The sequence below is a fragment of the Rissa tridactyla genome, chromosome 19 (genome assembly GCF_028500815.1).
Source record: "Rissa tridactyla isolate bRisTri1 chromosome 19, bRisTri1.patW.cur.20221130, whole genome shotgun sequence".
NCBI classification, from domain to species: domain Eukaryota; kingdom Metazoa; phylum Chordata; class Aves; order Charadriiformes; family Laridae; genus Rissa; species Rissa tridactyla.
The window spans coordinates 6,922,919-6,942,781 of NC_071484.1; the positions used below are offsets into that span (position 1 = coordinate 6,922,919).

General features: G+C 61.3%; 3 protein-coding genes and 1 non-coding gene across 7 annotated transcripts; 1 reads left to right on the plus strand and 3 right to left on the minus strand.

The window, feature by feature from the left end:
* Positions 1-301: 301 nt before the first annotated feature.
* Positions 302-3,137, minus strand: PSMB3 (proteasome 20S subunit beta 3). The gene is made up of 6 exons (XM_054224039.1): positions 3,035-3,137; positions 2,432-2,616; positions 1,933-2,040; positions 1,390-1,567; positions 1,047-1,141; positions 302-427 (listed from the first exon to the last, which is right to left on the minus strand). The coding sequence occupies exons 1-6, from the start codon at positions 3,035-3,037 to the stop codon at positions 379-381; spliced, it is 618 nt and encodes a 205-aa protein (XP_054080014.1). The 5' UTR covers positions 3,038-3,137; the 3' UTR covers positions 302-378.
* A 2,240-nt stretch (positions 3,138-5,377) lies between these two features.
* TRNAN-GUU (transfer RNA asparagine (anticodon GUU)) lies at positions 5,378-5,451 on the minus strand. The gene has a single exon. It is a non-coding gene; the product is annotated as a tRNA-Asn (tRNA).
* A 1,330-nt stretch (positions 5,452-6,781) lies between these two features.
* PCGF2 (polycomb group ring finger 2) lies at positions 6,782-16,529 on the plus strand. 4 transcript variants are annotated; one of them, XM_054224037.1, is made up of 10 exons: positions 6,782-6,972; positions 10,273-10,412; positions 10,695-10,791; positions 13,024-13,079; positions 13,675-13,725; positions 13,810-13,918; positions 14,504-14,552; positions 14,736-14,831; positions 15,212-15,292; positions 15,734-16,529. In XM_054224037.1, the coding sequence occupies exons 2-10, from the start codon at positions 10,301-10,303 to the stop codon at positions 16,070-16,072; spliced, it is 990 nt and encodes a 329-aa protein (XP_054080012.1). In that variant the 5' UTR covers positions 6,782-6,972; positions 10,273-10,300; the 3' UTR covers positions 16,073-16,529. The 4 variants fall into 4 exon arrangements, with proteins under 4 accessions (XP_054080012.1, XP_054080010.1, XP_054080013.1 ...); XM_054224035.1 differs by having other exon boundaries at positions 6,785-6,972; positions 14,733-14,831; XM_054224038.1 differs by lacking the exon at positions 6,782-6,972 and adding an exon at positions 7,068-7,237 and having other exon boundaries at positions 14,733-14,831.
* A 1,607-nt stretch (positions 16,530-18,136) lies between these two features.
* On the minus strand, positions 18,137-19,592 carry CISD3 (CDGSH iron sulfur domain 3). The gene is made up of 3 exons (XM_054224809.1): positions 19,494-19,592; positions 19,188-19,304; positions 18,137-18,809 (listed from the first exon to the last, which is right to left on the minus strand). Exons 1-3 carry the CDS (start codon positions 19,590-19,592, stop codon positions 18,630-18,632), a joined length of 396 nt encoding a protein of 131 aa, XP_054080784.1. The 3' UTR covers positions 18,137-18,629.
* Between the last annotated feature and the right edge of the window lie 271 nt (positions 19,593-19,863).

The window sequence follows — 19,863 nt, forward strand, 5'->3', positions numbered from 1 at the left end:
TTTAAGTCCTACATTAACCACAACTGGAAAAGTCTTTATATGTGCCTGTAAAATGGGGTTTTTAAGTAAGAACTGGTTTTACCAAGTCCTGGATATGAGAATAAATGAGATTTGACAGAAAAAGCTAATACTGCCATACTCTCTGAAGGAGATGCTGCTGACTCCCTGGGGCGCAACACACACCTCTGGGTGTGCTGAGGGAGATTAGTGGGGGGGGCTCCGAGAGAAAGGTAAGCTCTGCTACCGCTTAAAACCCAAGCTCCTTTAGAGATGAGAACTTAATCCTCAAGAAAAGGAAAGCTCACTACAATAGAGAGGTTTATTTAAAAAAAGTTCCAAGCAGACTGGGGTGTGAGACACACGAGCAGATGTGCTGGGCTAGTCCATGCGAGCTTTCAGGGTCCTGGTGGTGATCTTGTCTTTTTCACTAGAAGGGGAAAGAGAAGACTATTAGTATATCTGCATTTAATACCTCCACGCAGATTGTCCCTTCATTAGGAAGTTGCAGTGTGCACAGGTAGTTTGTTTGCTGGTGCAAGCAGGATCATCTGAACTTGAAGGTGGCCGTCAGAGCTGGGTAAACCCCGTCCCCTGCCACTGCACCCCAGGGGAGCGCCAGGAGGCTCAGTACACAGCAGCGCCTGCCATGCTGCAGGAAACAGCGCCACGAGCAAAATAACCTGCTTCAGGGGTCAGTCTGATTACACAGTCTGGAAGTTAATGTTAATGTTGCACCCAGCTGTGGCAAAGAGCATCCTCTTGGCTAGTGTGACCGTGTCACACTCCTGTATACTGACGGGAACGCAGCTAGGGAATCCCTGTGCAGCAAGAGTCCAACTCTGGGATTAATTTCCCATGGCTCCTGCAGTTCCAGCAACAGCCACGAACTGCAACGAGAGCAGCCATGTGAAACACACCACTTAGATTGGGCAAAACATTGCTAAGGATACTGCTGGAAGGGAGCAGGATTAGGGAGACCCTGGGACTTTAACACACAACTTGTTAAATTCTACCTCTGTTCCGTAGGGGAAGAGAGCAGCACTTACATTATGTGTACTACCACACCCATGCCAGATATGGCATCTCTGTCCACTGCATTCAACATGGCCTGCGAGATTGTTTCGAAGAGGTGATCGGGTTCCTGAGGAACAGAAGCTATTTTAGTTGGTGTAAAAATTGAATATTGAGTCATCAGACTTTGTTCAAACCCCAAAGTATCATCCAAGATGCTGCAAGATTTTCCCCGTGGGCTGCTATAAGCTACAGCTTCCTTGTTCTCCTGAATACCAAAGGACAGAGCTTTTCATCCAACCCGCATATCCCAGTTCTACAGTTAACAGTAGGAGGCTGAATCCAACAACTGGAGCTGAGCCTGGCCACCTCACTCACCATGTCAGGCTCCCACAGGGACTCGCACATGCCGTACATCTGCTCGGAGCAAGTGCCACTGACCACAAAGTCCTCGGTTATCATCGGGCAGCCGATCAGGTCTAGGGAGCAGATGAAAGGTTCGTGTGTTATGGGGTCCAGCCCGGCGATGACTGGTTCTGTGTAGTAAGGTCCGAACCTGTGAAGAACAACATGGCATAGACACAGTTCCACATCCCACGTAAATATCCACACAAGGAAAACATCCCACAGATGCTTTTGGTGGGGGACCTTTAAGGTCAACCTCTAAGTACCACGCAATGGTTTTAGCATGGCAAACAGAACAAACTTGTACTGCTACAGGATTATTTTAACAATACTCAATATTCTTTTGCAAGGAGGTTGAAGGTAACATTGTCACTAGATTGAAGTCTCCTTTTGCCATACCACAAGTGGTCACTACAGGAGCCCTCCTCAGCCTCCCACCTCCCTAGAATCAGACCAACTCCAACCACCACAGCCTTCACTGACGCATAAACGACGACTCCATTGTTTGACAGTTACCGTCTCTCATACAGCAGATTGGAAACCATGCTCATAAAAGTCTGAGGTTTGATCTGCCTGCCCTCCTTCAGCTCGTAGAGATTCAGCCTGAACTTCAGTCTCTGGGCACTGCAAGAGATGAGAATCAGCATTAAAGCAGAAGCACGTTCTCTTTTCTTTCATCTTCACCCAGATCTGAACTGTTCTACTGCACGCTGACAGACACCAGCTCCTGACATGTGCCTGAGGCAGGTAGGTATTCCAGATGCAGTTCCTTTTATACCTGAAGTTATTATGTCTTAGTAGTGATGCCATCTTAAATCACATGCAATTTTATTTAAAAAATTCCCAATGAAGTGAGACCACAAAAACGAGTGCTGGCACCCAGCTATTATATCCCCCCCTCACGAATAAGCAAAGACATTTTTGCTCAGCATAAGCTACCTCTTCATATTTATTGTAAATATGCCTCTCACAAGCTCGGTGTGGGAATGGGCAGGTGGGCCGGAGTCTCACTTACACCGTCTGCACGTCCGTGGCCAGTCCCGCCAATCCAATATACAGTCTTTCTCCCATAGGGAAAATCTTCTGGAAGTCTGTGGTCACCATCTGCGCTTGAATCCCAAACCGCCGGTCCGCCGCAATGGCCACACAGTTCTTCCCCTTCATGGCCATTACGGCCCCGCCGTTATACGACATAATAGACTGGAAGAGAGAAGGGCAGCAGATACCGCCGGGGCTCTGGGATGCGGTTCGGGCTGCAGCCCCCACACCGGTCCCTCGGTGGGGCTGAGGGGACCTCGGGTACCACCCACCGCCTGGCCTGGCCCTGCGGCCCCAGGGCGAGGCCAGCACCGCTCTCCCTTGCCGTTTGGGCTTTAATTTTTCCCTCGTTGAGTTCCCCCCCCTACAGCTGGTGGCTCAGGGCCGTTGCTTCCCGCCACGGCCCGGCCTGAGACAAGGCCCACGGGGACACAGCACCGCGGCGACGGGGGAAGGCCGCCAGCCCACCCGCGGGACGCGTCGTGCCGGGCCCAGCTCTATCCCCGGGATCCCCCCGAGCCGCCCCCGGACCCAGCTCCATCGCCGGGACCCGCCCGGGCCGCCCCGTCCCGGCGCTCACCATGGCGCCGGCTGCACGGACCCCGCTCCACTGCTCCGGCCGCGCCGCGCACCGCCCCCGCCGCGCCGCTGATCCCGCCTCCCGCCTCCTCCCATTGGCGGCCGCCGCGGCCTCCCGGCGAAACGCCGCTCTCTATTGGTGGGTGGGCCCGCCGCGAGGCGGAGCTGGTTGGTTGGGGCGGTGGGGAGGGAGAGGGAGGAAAATGAAGAGTCATAGTGAGCGGGGCATGCCGGGACGGCGGCGGACTGCGCGGGCGGGGCGGGGCGGGGCGGGGCGCCGCTGGGTCCGTCGGGGTGCGCAGCTGGATGTGTAATGGGGACGCGGCACAGCTGGAGGGACATGCGGAGCGCGGCACAGCTGGAGGGACACACAGGGCATGGCACAGCTGGAAGTGCATGCAGGGGCGTGGCACAGCTGGATGTGCCCCTGGGGGCACGGCACAGCTGGAGGGGCACACAGGGCATGGCACGGCTGGATAATGCACATCGGGGCAGGGCACAGCTGGAGGGACATGGGGCAGCTGGATGTGCCCATGGGGGCTTGGCACAGCTAGAGGGACACGCAGGGGAGCTGCAGAGGTGGCAGGCAGGTACAGCCACCCCATCTCTCAGTGGCGCTGGGGGGTCCCCGAGGCTGTGGCCCCTCTGTGGTACCCGTGTGCCCATTGCCTGCTGCCCGTGGTGAGGCCGGGATCACCGCAGGGTGCCGGGGCTGGGATCTGCCCAATGGTATCTACCCTCATTTTGGCCCTATGCAACCCTGGCACCTTCTCTATGGCATGGGGGAAAGTTGGTCAGACCTGGATGTATTTAACTGGAAACCCCAGGAAACCCAGTCCACAGCGCTTCACCGCGCAGAGCCCTCGGGGGCGTCAGGCTTTGCGCACCCACCATCCGCTTTTGTACTTCTGGGTCCCAGAGACAAAGCCCTAAACTTGCCCTGTGGCGCCAGGGACAGCAAGAGCTCCTCAGAGGCAAAAAAGTCTCTTGGGAAGTGCCGGCACGCTAAAGTCACTCTGTAAAGCAGCAAGTCCTCGCACATCCTGGGGCGGGGAAGGGGCCTGGCAAGTGGCTGTGGGTATTTTTTATTCAGAGAGCAATTGAAAGGGGGATTTGCGCTCTGCGGAGTATTGGATTTCCTTCCCTGTCCCCGCTCACCAGCTCTCCCCTATCCTGGAGGAGACAGGATTAAATGTTTAATTTAGGGGAGTGATGTTGTGCCAAAGGGAAAGAGATCCATGTGTTTGGAAATGCTCTCAAATGTGCAACAGATCAACCCGCCTGGTTTCAATGAAAGCCTCCGGCCCGTGCAGGGGCTGTTCATCCGCCCGGGACCAAGTCCCAAAGCACAGCCCGTCCCGTGGCTGTTGTATTTTTAATTTTTTTTCCATTGTAAAAGGTTTCTCGCAGGGATGAAGTCAGAGGCTGTGCTCTGTCTGGTGGGAACACCCTGGGGAGAGAAGGGGTGGCAGAGCCAGACGGGAGTGTCTCTACGGGCAGATTTCGGCAGCGCTGGCTGTCTCAGGTGGCAGAGGGGAGGTGATCCCTGATGGGCACTGCTTCTCTCTCCATTTTCCCGTCGGGCTCGTGCTCTCCAATTGGGAAAACAGCAGCAATCCTTCTCCCTGGCCCAGAGAGCCCCGGAGCTTCCCCAGCCCTGGCACCGCTGGGCTCAGCCCTGGGAGCATTTTGTGGCTCTGAGCTTTTGAAACAACAGGGATCTTCCTGGCACGGCTTTATGCCCTGCATCAAAACATTAACTTCATTATTTCTGGTATGAAAATAAAATCAGGGCAACTGGGGAACATAAATAGATTTTACAAGACTTTGTAAGAGAGGGGAACTTCAGCAACACAGATTTTGGACCCCCATCAGCTTTTTTTTTTTAAGGCAAAATATGAGCTCTGGATGGAAACAGGCTTTCAAGTCTCTGCACCATTTTTAATGTGCCAACATGTCCTTTTGCTTGTGGGAGAAACTGTGGTGCAGAGGGGACCACAGGCTGAGGAGAAAGCATTTTGTTCACAATGGGGGCTGGTTTCCCCCTTGCCCAGAGGCTTGGAGAGAGCTGGGAGCCCACAGGCAGCTCCAGGGCCGCATCCTGCCTGTTCACAGCTTCTCCCCGTCCGGCTCAGCCTGGTCCTGAGGATATGGAGCCCACAAGGGAGTGGGGAAAGCCCCCCCAGAAGCTGCACATCTAAAGACCGCTCTGAAAAAACACCCTGACTGCACACACAGGGTCCGGGGCCGGCCACCTCCGCCTGCCGCCCCCTCGCTGTGTCCGTCCTTGGCTGCGCCCTGGGAAAAAAGGAGGGGGGGAAAAAGGATGTAAAATCAACCGCAACGTCCCTGGGTGGGCTCGAACCACCAACCTTTCGGTTAACAGCCGAACGCGCTAACCGATTGCGCCACAGAGACCGCGCTGGGGATTGTTAGCGTGGCCGCCACGGTCAGCCGGAGCATCCCCGGCAGCGTCCGCGGGGCAGCGGGTACTGGGACACCGGGTACCGGCACCGGCACCGGGACACCGGGCTGGGTCCGGAATCATTTACACAGCCACAACCGTGTGGGCCGTGGGGAAACGCGCGTGGGCGCTGCGCTGCGCCGAGGAGCCGGTACACCGGGCGTAGGGAAGACACCACGGTCGCACCGGACCCACGCGGGAGCCGGGGACACGCGCGGGGCCCCCGCCGCCTTCCGCCGCGCCGGCGCGAGGCTGCGGGGGGAGAGAGGCCGCCGACACGCGTGGGCGCCCCGGCTGCCCGCACCCCCCGGAATCCCCCGTGAGCTCCTCGCAAGGAGCCCCCTTCCCTCCGAGCGGGGCCGGCCCCGCCGAAACGGATCCCCCGGCCGCGGGACCGGCCCCGCGGGGGAACCCTGAGCCCGCCCGCTCCGTTCCCCTTCCTTCCCTTTTTCCCTCTGTTTCTTTCCCGCTTTTTCCTTTTTTTCCTCCTCATTCCCTTTTTCCTGCATTTTTTCTTTTCCTCCCTTCTTTTTTCTTTCCCTCCTCTTTTCCTGCCTTTTTTCTTTCCTTTCCTTTCCTTTCCTTTCCTTTCCTCCTATTCCTTTTTTTCTTTTCTTCCCCCCTTTTCCATTTTCCCCTTTCTTTCTCTAATTCCCCTCTATTTTTCTTCCCTTATTTTTCACCCTTCCCTTTGCTTCCCCTCCCGCCGCGAGTCCCGCGGGCCCTGCCGAGCCCCGCAGGCACTGGACCCCCACGCGAGGTTCCCGGGGAAGGTCCCGCGGGGGCAGGGATGCCCCGCGTCGCCTCCCGGCTGGGAATTCCCCCCATTTGGGGCCGAAAATGACCCCAGCGACGGTCGGGGGGGGGGGGGGCGGGGCACCACCCCAGGGGTGTCGCGGTGATGGGGGAACACAGGGACACGTTAGCGGGGAGCGGAGCGGGGCACCACCGCCCCGCTTTGGGTTTTGGGCCTATTCCAGCGGCTTTTAGGGCTCTCTCCTTTTCCCTGACCACAAGGCGGGGGGGGGGCGGGTCGCGACGGGTGGGGGGCGGCGACAGCAGCGGGGCCCTCCGCAAGCACTGGGGCACCGTGGCGGCGGTGTCCCCCGGGGGGCGCCGGTGCGGGGGGGTGTCCGTGTCCCGGCGGGGCGGGGCGGTGGGGGGGGGGGGAAGGCACCCCCCAATCTCGGCCCCTCACTCCCCTCCTCCGCAACACCCCAAAGGAATGAGGTCACGTGAGGCGGGGCGGGGCCTGGCGGCGGCTGGAGGAGGGAAAAAAATAAAAAAAAAAAAAAGGAGGAAAAAAAATAAAAAAAAAAAGGAGGAGGAAGGAGGGAAAAAAAAAAAAAGGAAAAAAAAAAAAAAAAACGAGCGAGAGAAAAAAGGGCCCCGGCCGCAGCGCCGCCGCCGCGCCGAGCCGAGCCGCGCCGAGCGGGGGAGCGGAGGGGCGGCCGCGGGGCCGCCGCTGCCACCAGGTAGGGACGCGGCCCCGGGCCCCCCCCCCCGCCGCCGCCGGGCTCCGCCGCCGGGCCCCCCCGCGCCTTTTTCTCTCCGCGTTCAAGATGGCCGATGGCCGCCGCCTCCCCCCGCTTTGTGCCGCCGCCCCGCTCCTGCCCGGGGAGGCCGTGAACACCCCCCCCACACCACGGCGGGCACCGGAGAGGGGCTACGGAGCCCTGACAGCCCCGGCTCCCACCGCCCCCCCGCTGGGCCCGGCGCGGCGAGGAGAGGGGCAGTGCGGTACGGCCCGGGGTGGGGGGGGGGCGGTGGCGGGAGCCCCCCCGGGGCGGGCGGAGGGGGCCGGGCCGGTCCCCGGGGCGGGCTGTCAGCCGGCCCCGACTACAAAGGGCTGCGGGGCACCGGGAGTGCCCCGGGTCCACCGGGGCTGCCCCACCCCCGGCCTCAAATCCTGTCCCCCCCCCAAAAAAATACAAATGAAGCGGGAGCTGCCCGCCGGGCTGCAAGCGGGGACCCCCGGGGCACAGCGCGGGGTCACGCGTGTCCGGTGCCAGGCGGGTGTCACACACCGGGCGCTGCCGGGCGGACACGTCCCGCCGCGGGGATGCGGGGGGGGTGTGTGTTTGTGTGTCCTTGTGCATACACGGGTGTGTGGACACCCGTGTCCGTGCCCTCCCCGCCGTGCTTATCCCCCCTTCCCGCTGTTTCGCTCCTCGGTGCCCGCGTCCCGCACCTCGGGAGGGGCGGGGGGTCCCGTCGGGGCGGCGGGCGCTGTCCGGGGGGTGCGGGTTCACGGTCCGCCGCCTTTTTTTGTCGTGTGTCCCGGTGCGTGGGGGCCCCGTGGCGGCCGTGCAAGCCAGCGGCCAGTGCCGGGGGGAGCCGTCCCGGTTTATTTCCCGGCCCTCGGGCTCGCCGCCGCCGGTGGGTCCCGCGGGGAGGGGGCGGCCGGTCGGGTCCAAGTTACCGGTGACTTTGAAACGTCCTTCCCCACCCGTGCCTGGTCCGGGGAGATTTTGGGGACGGGGACGGGGGTCACCGTGCCGGGCCACCGCCCAGGGAGACAAAAGACTCCGAAAGTCGCGGCTGGAGGTGCGGGGGAGCCGGCTGCAGGCGGCGGGACCCGCTCTGGCGGCGGGGCCGGGGCGGCCGGTGCCGCTGGCGGGACGGGGCGGCCCCGAGGGCTCCGGTGGGGCCGGTGCTGTGGCCGGCTCCGGTGCCCGGCGGGGGGGGCTGTCCGGGGCTTTGTTCGCCCCCGCGGCAGGAAATCGCCGTTGTTATCACCCGGTTTATTAGAACCGGTTTGCGCCGGTGGCTCAGGCTCCCCCCTCCCGCGGAGACCCGGGCCGCCATTGGCGGCTGCGAGCACCAAAAGCAGCCAAATCCACCCAAAATGCAGCTGTGGGTCCTGCGGCCCGGCGTGGGCAGCCGGTGCCCGGCGGAGCTGCCCGGTCCCTCGCGGCACTCGATGCGGGATCCGGGGCTGGGGACCACAGCCCCCCCCCAGGTATTCTCCTGGCCGGAGGGAGCCTGGCAGTGGCCCCCCATCACCTGTGGGCTGCGGAGGGCTGAGGGCACCTGCCCAGTGGTGCAGGCCACCACCCAGGGAGACCCCAGGGTGCCAACCCGGGGGATGCCCAGGGGTGGGAGCTGAGCCTCGGGGGGGGGGCTGGGGCTTCCCAAACACCCTGGTGCCCCTGGCCCCCTCTCTGCAAGGAGACCCTGGGGCTCAGCTTGGCCCCTGCCCCTCCAGCACAGGGGTGTCCTGGAGGTCTCATTCCCCATGCTGTCCCCATCCCTGCAGCATCCCCATCCCCGTGGTGTCCCCATCCCTGCAGCATCTCCATCCCTGTCCCCGTGGTGTCCCCATCCCTGCAGCATCTCCATCCCTGTCCCCGTGGTGTCTCCATCCCTGCAGCATCTCCATCCCTGTCCCCGTGGTGTCCCCATCCCTGCAGCATCTCCATTCCTATCCCCATGGTGTCCCCATCCCTGCACACCTGCCTCCGGGGACTCCACGGCAGCTGAAGGAGATGAGAGACCCAGACTGGAGACCGGGAGAAGCGCAGCAGGGAGGGAGCGGGACAACATGGACCCGGGGGTGTACAAACACACCTGCAGGCACCGCTCCATGCACAGCCCCGAGCACACACCCCACAGCCCCCCAAAACTGCACCCTCGCACGCACTGCCCTGTGCATGCACACGCACGTGCGCCCCGTTTGCTCCCTGTTTGCGGGGTTCACCCTGTTCCTTGCCCGGTCACGGTGCCCGTTTTGCCTTCAGTGGCTGTTGTCTGGTTGTTGGCTGTTGGGTGTCTGTGAAGGGCCTGGCCCCGTGTCAGGCGGCTGGTGACACCACTCCACGCCTGGCCCCGTGTGAGCGCCTGTACCGCAGGGGTGCGAGGGTACGTGTGCACCTCTGCCTGTGTGTGTGGGGGGATGTGTGTGTGTATGTGTAGTTTGTGTGTACACACACACACGTGCGTGTGTCGCCCTGGGTGGGGGTGTGGGTGCGTACGGGTGTTGCACCCTCGCGCTGCCATCGCGCCCACACTCATTAACACAAACCCAGGGTTTCTTCTCCCCTCTCCCCCTCGCCTCGGATGGTTGTAATAATATCCTGGCTCCTCTCCAAGTATCGGGGTTGCCATGGAAACAATAAAACTGCAGTGATTTCAGGCCTCGGCTCTGCCATCTCCCATTGTAAAGGTGGAAGTGCTGGAGCAGGCAGGCGGCGGTTCCCCCGTATCTGCGCCCCGCGCCGGGGGACGCTGCCCGTGCCCCACGTGCAGCCCCGGCCATGCACACCCACACGTGCAGGTGCTGCGGCTGCTCCTGGCCCCAGGCAGGTAGCCAACACCGGACTCGGGAGTTTCTATAGAAACCGTGAGGCGGTGGCTGAAAATGCCTTTTCCATCGAACAAAACAAAAATACACTTTGTGTGTGTGTGTGTGTGTGCGCGCGCAGCCCGGGGAGCTGCAGGCAAGGGGCTGGCTAACAGGGGTGATTTGTCCCCACTCAGAGGCATCTCGGCGTGGTGGGGACACACTTGGGGACCCCCAGAAAGATGCAAAGATGGGGCAGAGGGACCTGGGCAGAGCCCGGGGCTGGGGGCTGCATGGGGAGGTGTGTGGGTGCTGCTTGTGCACCCGTAGGGCTGGCAGGGTGTGGGTCCAGGGTTCTCAGGGTGGTATGTAGGGGGGTCACCAGGCACCCCACTCTGCCCCGGATTTGTTCGTTAAAGGGTGGTGAGCGTTCCGCAGGTCCTGCCCTTGCACAAAGCAGCCGTTAAGGGTGGCCCCGGGTGTTTCCCCGCAGGGAGGATCCGCTGCGGTGCTGCTCCAAAATGCACAGGACCACCAGGATAAAGATCACCGAGCTCAACCCCCACCTGATGTGCGCCTTGTGCGGCGGCTACTTCATAGACGCCACCACCATCGTGGAGTGTCTGCACTCCTGTGAGTGTCCCGGGCCCCCGCTAGGAGCCATGCTGCACCCAGGGGTGCCCCGAGCCCCGGGAAGGGTGGCTGTGCTGCACTGAGACCCTCCCGTGGACAGGGCCGTCCCCAAACCCTTCCTGCATGGGGCATTTTTGTGGGACGGAGCTGAGGGGTTGTGGTTGGGGCCAGGCCGCGGCGGGCAAGCAGGGGTCCGGGCCCTGAGCCCGTGCGGGGGCTGGCACAGGGGCTCTGCCCCCTCGTCCGTCCGTCCATCTGCTCACACTGGGTCTCTCCCCGCAGTCTGCAAAACCTGCATCGTTCGCTACCTGGAGACGAACAAGTACTGCCCCATGTGTGATGTCCAAGTGCACAAAACCAGACCCCTCCTCAGCATCAGGTGAGCTCTGGGGGCTCCCCGCGCGCCGTGCCCGTGCCCCTGCGTGGCACCGAGCCCCAGCCCCGTGTCGGTGCAGCCTGTGCCCGCTCTGGGGTGCAGCCCCGAGCACCCCGGGATGGCGAGGTGGGCTCTGCGGCCGCCCCAGGTTCATTCAGCCGAGCAGGGACCATTGTATCTCTTGCAGCATGAAACCTCTCTGCTCCTGACCCCGCACCCTACAGCAGTGGCGATTTGGGGTGCTCTCTGGGTGGAAGGGGAATGGGGATGGTAGGAAGTGCCACCATGAAGGGGACAGGACCAGGGGACATCTCTGTGGCAGCAGGAGGAGGCTGGGGTGGGTGCCAGCTGGAGGAGGGCACCCTGAGCCCATCCCTGCGCATCCCAGACCGCAGACATCCATCCGTCTGTCCCCACAGTCCCACCAGGCGCAGTTTAACCACTTGTGCTTTCTAACTCCCTGCCCTTTCCCCCGTGGGGACGGTGCCGTGTCCCTTGGGGCAGCAGCCCAGGTGAAAGGGTGCCCGGCCACGGTGGCGGTGGCTTCATGCCGGCTCTGCCCTGGCCCCGCGTCTGGCTGGGGAAAGCCAGACACGTCCCGTCAGTTGTGGAATTGGCTCTGCAGGTGGTTGGCATAGAAACCATGAAAGGCTGCAATACATCACTTGGCTTTTTTTTTTTTTTATCCTTTTTTTTTTAGACTCTTCCATGTAAATCCGTTTCTGTAGTAACACTTTTTCTGCCTTTTTTTTTTTTTTTTTTTTTTCTGGTTCACTATGAAATATTTACACTCCGGCTCCCACGGCTCCCTCGCCGAAACATCCCTGCCTGCGTGCGGAGACGGATACGCAGCCGCCCGCGCCGCAGACGGGCACGGCAGCCCCGAGCCCCGGCTGTCGTGGTGGCGCGGTGCCTTTGCATCCCCTTTGGTCCCGGCGGGGGAAATTTTATGGGGCGCATGTGGGCAGAGGTGACACCGCAGGTGACAGAGGCCTGAGCCAGATGTGGTGCCATAGGAAACTCTCTGTGCCGAGGAGGGGCTTGCTTCCCCTTTGCTTCCCAAAACCGGTGCCATGGCAGCACCGAAACACCCGCGTCCTGGGCGTGATGCTGAGGGTGTTGCCCACGCGTGGCCACCGCGTCCCCTGTGGCACCCCGGACCCCACCCCGTGTCACCGCGCCGGGCTGAATGGGGCTGACTCATGCCGGAGCAGCGACCGGCTGGTAATTAAGCTGCCAATCAAGTGGCAGAGGTTGCTTTTTCATTAGCTTGCTGTAAATTATAAAGCCAATTCTCTGGGTATGTATTATAAATAAAATCACAGTGGGGCCTCGTGAACCAGAGTGACATCACCGAGGAATTAGGGATGAAAGACATGGGTAGGCTAAAAATAATATAGGGTACGGTCATTTGTTTTTCTTTAAAATAAAGGCCTTATTATTAAAATGGAAATAATTGCAGACATAATTTACTTTTCACCAGTCCCACTGCTCTTGCTTTGTTTTTGAGATATTTTTTTTTATTTGGCTGAGCTGCTGCTTTTAAATTGTGCCAGATGCCCTGCCTGCAGGGTCCCGAGCCCAAGCCTTCCAGCGAAACCCCATTCCCGGCCCTGTGCTGAGGAGGGGACTTGAGCTTCCCCAGTTCCTCGACTGCTTTAGAGGATGCTGCCGTGAGATGTTCCCGTCTCGGGGAGCCCCCTCTGCTTTCCTGTGCGACACCCTGACAGCGGCCGCTGTCCTGCCGTCCTTACGGCAGAGGGAAATCAACGCCTGAGCCCTGAACTGCAGCCGAGTCCAAAAATAAAATTAGATGCAAATTAAAACTTGCAGAAACATTTGCTGATCTTAGATATTATTTTTTTTTTTTTTTTGTAAGTTCTCAGTGTGTTTCCATAATCGTTTTGACTACTGAAACGGATCCCGGCCCCAAAATCCTGCTGTCATCATCCCTAGCAATTACAAGGATTTTTGAAATGGTTTTCTTTCTTCTTCCAGAGTTAACCCTTTGCGGTGAGCGCGAGCGCGGACGGGTTTTCCTGCGAGACAGGGCTGTGGCACCGCCGTGGGATGGGGAGCTTGTGCTGGGAGTTTCCCTGGAGGGAGATGGGGGGGAGGTGGCATTCGGGCTGGCCGGGGGCACAGGGTGCTGGGCGGCTTTTGTCCACCCAGGGAAGCCAGTTGCTCCCATCCAGCTGATTTCTCTCTCTTTTCCTATTCCTTTTGCCCCCCCAGGTCGGACAAAACCCTACAGGACATAGTGTACAAACTGGTCCCGGGGCTTTTCAAAGGTACAGGCACGGATGGTTATAATTGTGTGGGTTTGGGGTTGTTTCTAATTCGCTCCCACCCACCAGGGAAAACACGTTCCCCCGATTCCGCGCTGCCCACGCGCGTCTCTGCCCGTGTAATGGGGACAGCGGGAAAACGCACGGTGTGAACGGACAGGGATGGGCCCATCCGGATAGTGCCCACCCCGCGCTCTGGCAGCCGGGGGGGCTGCTGCTGGGGGAGCCACGAACAGCAAAGCTGGGAGCGGGAGCCACCGGTTTGCTCTCCAAGTGCCTGCCCGTCCTCGGGGGGAAAAGTGTGGGGGTCTGCAGGTGTGGAAAGCCTGAGGACAGTTGAGCCGCCATAAAGGCACTCTCCCAGCAGCAGATTTGCGGCCGCTCCGAGGGTTTTACTGGTACAATTTGATTGCTCTTGCTAAAGCCGCTGCCTTCCTATGGGTCCCTCTGCCTGCACCAGGCAGCTCCTGCTCGAGCTGCCGGCGAGGAGCAGGCGCTTGGCCATCGGGGGCTTCCTCCTGCTCTCCCCTTTGCATCCATCTCCCCCTTGGTGTGATTTTTTTTTCCACCCTCACCTTCCTCCTCCCTTCTGCCGCAGATGAGATGAAGAGGCGACGCGACTTCTACGCAGCCTACCCCATGGCAGAGGGTGAGTGTCAGCTCCGGGAACCCCCCCTCACCCCGGCTGTGCCCCCCGCAATGGCTCAGCCTCTCCCTCCCTCTGCTCCGGCAGTTCCCAATGGGTCCAATGAAGACCGCGGGGAAGTCTCTGAGCAGGACAAGGGGAACCTGACGGACGACGAGATTGTCAGCCTGTCCATAGAGTTTTACGAAGGGTCAAGGTACCGTTTTCTGGCCGCTCCTAAGTCCCTGCCTGGGTTTGGGGGCTCTGAATAAGCCCTCACTCTCTTTTCCCACTCCGGAGAGGGAGCTGAGGTGCGAGGTGGTGGCTGACGCTGCCCTGCCTAGGGCTCAGCATCTTCCAGGGTGCTTGAATGGACAGAGGGGCGCCCAAACCCCATCTGCTCTGCTTCCCCGTCCTGCCTCCTCTTCGGATGTGGGTGCTTGCCATGGCAGCGGGGTCCCCGCATCGCCGCTCCACAGGCCGGCTCCTTCCCAGGCAGCAGAGCCCAAGGGCTGCCACGTCCCCGGTACTGGTGGTGGCCTCCGAGGATGTCACCGGCATGTGGCGCAGCCATTCAGAGGGAGATGGGGAAGGCGGCAGCCCGGGCAGCGATGGCAGTGCGCTGGACTGGAAACGCAGCAACGTGGGGGTGTCAGGGGTGGCGAAGCCACAGCTTGGCTGAAGGTCACCGGGTGGTTCCCCTTGTAGCCCCTCCATGGACGGCCCTTCTGGTGGGTTATTTTTTCTTTCTGCCTTTTTATTCCTCCGTAAACTTTGTCCTGTGTTTGCTTTACTCCCCCAGAGAGGAGAAGAAAGGGACCGTCGAGAACGGGGACCTGGAGAAGGAGAAGGTGAGTGTGGTGGGACCGCGGCACGGAGAGCTCTGTGTTCAGCCGCCTTTTGGGGGCTGGGGAGGGGAGACAGGAGGGCACCCCAAACCGTCTGCCGGAGGAGGCGGGAACTGCCCATTAATTGCACGGCGGACTCTCAGCAACGCCTCTCCCCCCGGCCCCCTCCCGCTGCGTCCCCAGAAGAACGGGGTGCGGTTCCTGCGCTGTCCCGCCGCCATGACCGTCATGCACCTGGCCAAGTTCCTCCGCAACAAGATGGACGTTCCCAGCAAGTACAAGGTGAGCCTGTGGCTGGGCTGCGCTCGCTGCCCGGCGTTCCCTGCGCTCCGGTGGGCTCGATGACGTTTTGGCCCTGCCGTGTTACATCCCCTGCTGCAAACACGCCGTGCTCTGCTTGTTCCCCGGTATCACGGCTCTGCTTCGTGCAGCCCAGGCTTTGCGTCCCCAGCCGGGGGGGGACGCTGGGGCAGGATCCGTCCCTTGTGGCGCGTTGCATGTAAGCTCTGAATTTGCTCCGTCATCGCGAGCCCTGGCAGCCCCCGGCTCTGGGAGAGGCACCTGGGGACAGCAAAGCCCCGGTGTCCCCTGAGCGGCTCCGGGGGGGGGCTGGCGGTGCCTCTGCCCCCGTGCTGGGGGGGTGACACTTTTCCCTGCGCCAGGTGGAAGTGCTCTACGAAGACGAGCCCCTGAAGGAGTATTACACCCTGATGGACATCGCCTACATCTATCCCTGGAGGAGGGTAAGTGGAGCTGCCTCCTCCCCTGCCAGGGCTAGTCTTGGAGAAAAGCTGGGAAAAGCAGTCCTTTAGGGGAAGGCTGACGGCATTCAAAAGCTTAAAAACTGAAAAACTCAACATTTGAAGAGCTTACTTAAAAATTGAAAAAGTGGAGCATTGAAAAAACTAAATTGAAAAGCTGAAAAATTGGAGTACTTCAACAAATTAAACCCCAGACGCCCCCTTCTTACAGAAGTGTTTTGCTCCGGGTGTGATTTTTAGGAGGCTGAGGGGCTGCACGTGCTTTTCTGCCCCTTTCTCCAGGGCGGGCGGGAGGGTTGGTGGCTGACATCGGGCCGTGCCGCCAGCGCGGGCGGCCGGTGATGCGGTGCCCGCCGGTGCCATCCCGGCACGGGGTGCCGCGGGGTGCCGGGTGCCATGCATCTGCCCCTCTCCCGCTTGCAGAACGGGCCCCTGCCGCTGAAATACCGCGTCCAACCCGCCTGCAAGCGCCTCAAGCTCTCCCAGCCGCCCACCTCCGAGTGCACCAACACCAGCGGCGCCTCCGAGTGCGAGTCGGTCAGCGACAAAGCCCACAGCCCCGCCACGCTGCCCGCCACCTCCTCCTCCCTGCCCAGCCCCGGCACCCCGTCCCACGGCTCGCCCAGCTCCACCGCCGGCAGCGGCCCCCCCGCCACCAGCACCGCGCTCAACGGCACCTCGAACTGCCACCCGCTGCCCCCCGCCGCCGGCCGGTGCCGCAAAACGACTGTCAATGGCAGCACGGCCTCCGCCTTGACCTAAACGACGCCAAAAACAGGGACTCCTGGCCGGGTTTTATATATCTATATATATTATATATATACATATATAAATATATATGTGTACATAGGGAGAAAAAAAAAAAATTATACATACTTATTTTCTATTGATTGACCAGATTAATTTAAAATGCAAATAAGACACATAAATGTGGTTGACTATTTTTAAATGATTTTTTTTTTTAATTTTTTTTTTTTTTTTTTTTAATTATTTTAACTTACGTAAGCTGCACGCCGGAGCTGGGAGCCACGCGGGCCCTGCCGCCTTCCTTGCTCGTTTTTCTCGTAACGCTTTTCACTCTCCTCCCCATCCCTCTCCCCTCGCGCCGGCCGGGAGCGAGACGGGGCCGTGAGCGGGGACGCCCGGCTGCACAGGTAAGGGCCAAGCACAGGTAAGGGCCAAGCACAGAAGCCAAAAACTGCCCCCCCCTCCTCCTCCCTCCCCCTCCCCAGCCCTGCTGTGCTCTGGGTTTTTGTTTTTGTTTTTTTTTTTTTAGCTTTTTTTGTGTTTGGGGTTGGTTGTTTTGGGCACCAGGTTTGATAACGTGGTGCCTGTGGCCCGCCGGGACCATTTGTTGGCATCGTGCGTCGCTCGCTGGCGTTGCCCCCCCCCCCCCGCCCCCGCCCCGGCTTTGCCTTGCTGGGCACATTTCTGGTTCTTTTTCGCTTTCCCTGTGTGGTCTCTGGAGGGTGTTTCAGGCTCTGATCGAGCAAAGCCTCACGCAGACGCTTCCCTCGATGCACAGTAAGTTCTTTCATTGTGGGGGTTCCCCCCCCCCCCCCCCCCCAGCTTAAAAAAATTCTGTTTGCGACTTGGCGGGGAAGGGCCGGCCGTGCCGGGGGCAGGAGCACAAGCCCCGCTGAATATTGGGGGTTTTTTTCCCTTTCCAAGGGAGCTGCCGCCTCCTCGGGGCCGACGGGCAGCGCCGGGTACCGACGGCTCCGGCCACCACCGGGAAATTTTGGCTGGGGGCATCTAAACCCCGTGTTGGGGGATGCTTTGCCAGCGCTGGGGGCGTCTGCGTGGGACCCGGGGGCGTCAAACGCTGCTGCCCGGCCCGAGCGCACGGTGGGTGCAGCACCCAGTCAGGGGGGTGGGGGGACACGCGGGACCCCCGCACCGCCAGCGCTCCGCTCGCCTCCGCAGCTTCAGTGCCACGTTTCGGAGCGTTTATTTTCCTGTCCTCCCCGGCCCCGTCCTTCCCGCCCTCTCCTCCTCCTGCCCCCCACATTGGGTTTTTAAAAAAAAATAAAATTTTTTAAAAAAATAAATAATAAGACTACAGTGCCTTTAGCCAGGAGGCTGCGGCGAGGGCCCAGCGCGGGAAGGTGCTGCCGTGTTGCGGGCGGGAGCGGAGCGGCACCGGGGTCACCGGCTGCCCCCACGCGCCGGGGAAGGGACCAACTTTCTACAGTGACAAAAGAAAAAAAAAAAAAGCACAGGAGCCCCCGGGAGCGCAGAGCCCGGGGGCTTCTCTCCATCCCTGCCTGGGGAGGGGGACGAAGGACAAAAAAAAAATAAGCAAGTGCCTGCAGCGCCCGGAACGGCCCCCCCCGGCCAGGCTGCGGCTGCGGCTGCCCGCGACGGCACGGTGAGAACCAAAGGAAAGCGGCACGGGAATTGTGTGAACAGCCCGACTCCAAAGGTCAGGAAACATGGGATGTTGTTATTGTATTTTTTAATTTTTTTTTTTTTTTTTTTTTTTTTTTGGAAGTACCGCACCCCCGGCACGGACTGAAGCAGCACCTTCGCTATAGCACAGCCCCGGGCTCCGCTGCCCTCCGGGCACTGGGGATGGGGCCCGGGGGGGTCCCCGCGGGGCCCCTTTTTGTTTCTCTCTTCCCCATCCCGGACGAGGGGCTCGAAGCGTGTTGGGGGGCTCCGTTTGTCTCGACTTTGACACCCCTTTTCTCCTTGTAAATAGGCCAAAATGGACTGAGGGAGGCAGATGAAGTGCCTCGGGCGGGGGTTTGTGTGGGGCTCTTGGGGGGGGTTGTTTTGTTTTCTGTTTTTTCCTATATGGTACAAACCAAATTGCTCTGTATGTTTGCATCCTGTACGACGTTTTAATGTCTTGTAATATATTCTGATATTCATATATCGTTATTGGTTAAACATTTGTATAACTATACAGCTTTGTAAATGTAATAAATGCTGCAGACTGTCGTTCCCGTCGTCTCCCTGTACGGATGCAGCCGCCCGGGTCCCTCCGTCCCGCGTCCCGACGGGCACCCGCAGCTCTGGGGCTACAAACCCACTCCTGAAAGTCCCGTTATCCTGTGGATTATTTTCTTCCCCAGCCGCTGCTGAGCCTTCGTTATCCCCGGCAGGGCGCCAGCGGGGCAGAAGGCAAAATCGCTGCCCCCGTGGCGGGGTGAGGCTGGTCTTCTGCGGCTGGTGGCAGCCCTCAGGGCCGAGTAATTCAGGTTAATTGGGGTGGGAGCCGGGCATCTCCTCACTCCCTCCGGTACCCGAGAGCTGAACATCCCGGTGGGCCCGTGGGGTCCGTGCCCCCCCGTGGCTGTGGGGCGCAGCCGTGTCAGGGCTGTGTGGAGACCCGGGCGCCCTGCACGGCCTCCTCCTTGTGGGTGCCGTCGCAGTAGGGGGGGGAGCGGGTGCGCTTGCACCCGCAGAGCCAGGCCGTCTTGTCCTCCTCGGGGGTGAAGCGCAGCGGGGAGAGCCCCGGGGCGGCTTTTTTGTGGGTGCCGTCGCAGAAGGGCTGCAAAGCAAAAGGGGAGGGGGGTAAAGGTGGGGATCCGGGGGTGCTGGGGGTGCCTGGCTGGCGCGGGGGCTGCGCTGTTGTGTGTGTCCCCCCCCCCGCTCTGAGCACAAAGCGGGGGGACCGCGACCCCTCCATCCCCTCTGCCCGCCCCCTCCACGGCCCAGCGCATCCCTCGGGAATCGGGGTGCTGCGGGAGCACCCGGGGGGGGGGGGGGGGGCGACGGCATCTCCTCCTCCCAAACCCTCCTCTGGACCGGGGGGGGTGGGGGGGTGTGTGTCCCCGTGGGGCCGCTCCCGCCCCGCTCCCGGCCCCGTCCGCATCCCCGCGCATCCCGGCTGGGGGGCCCGGACCCCCCCCCCGGTCCCCGGCCCGACCTGGCTGCGGCTGTGCCCGCAGGAGCACCAGGCGTATTTCTTCCCCGCCTTCAGCTCCACCGGGAACGGCTCCTTGGCGGCGATCACCGGCTGCGGGGGGGCCGAGCACCGTCGCACCTGGGGGGCGGAGGAGAGCGAAGGGATGTACGAAACCCCCGGGGGGTCCCGGCACCGACAGACAACCGCCGACCCCCCTCGCCGCCCGCCCCCCCCCGCCGCAACCCGCTGCGGTTCTCATCAGTGTCACAAGCGCGGCCGGTCTCAGCAGCAGCATGGCCCCCGCCGCTCCGCCCGCCGCCGGGTCACCTTCCCCGGGAGCGGCTCCTCCTCCCGGCCCCGCCGGAAGAGCCGGGGCGGGCGGGCTCGGCGGGAGCTCGGCTCCTCGCTGCAGAAACGTTCCCCCATCGCAGGGATCCCCGCAGCCCCCCCCCCCCCCGCCCCGGGGTGCGCGGCCCCTTTGCACCGGCCCCATCAACCAGCGCCCTTGGTGCCCCCCCCCCACCCCCCCCCGCGGGGTTCGGGGGTTCGTCCCGGGCCCCCCCGAGGAGCTGCAGGGGGAGATGGGGGCGGGGGGGGGGGGGGAGGTCCCTCTGCTCACAAACGCGGGCTCTGCCGCTTCCCTGGAAATTCATCTTTTAAGCCTCAAAGGTTTGGACTCCCCCCCCCCGGCCCCCCC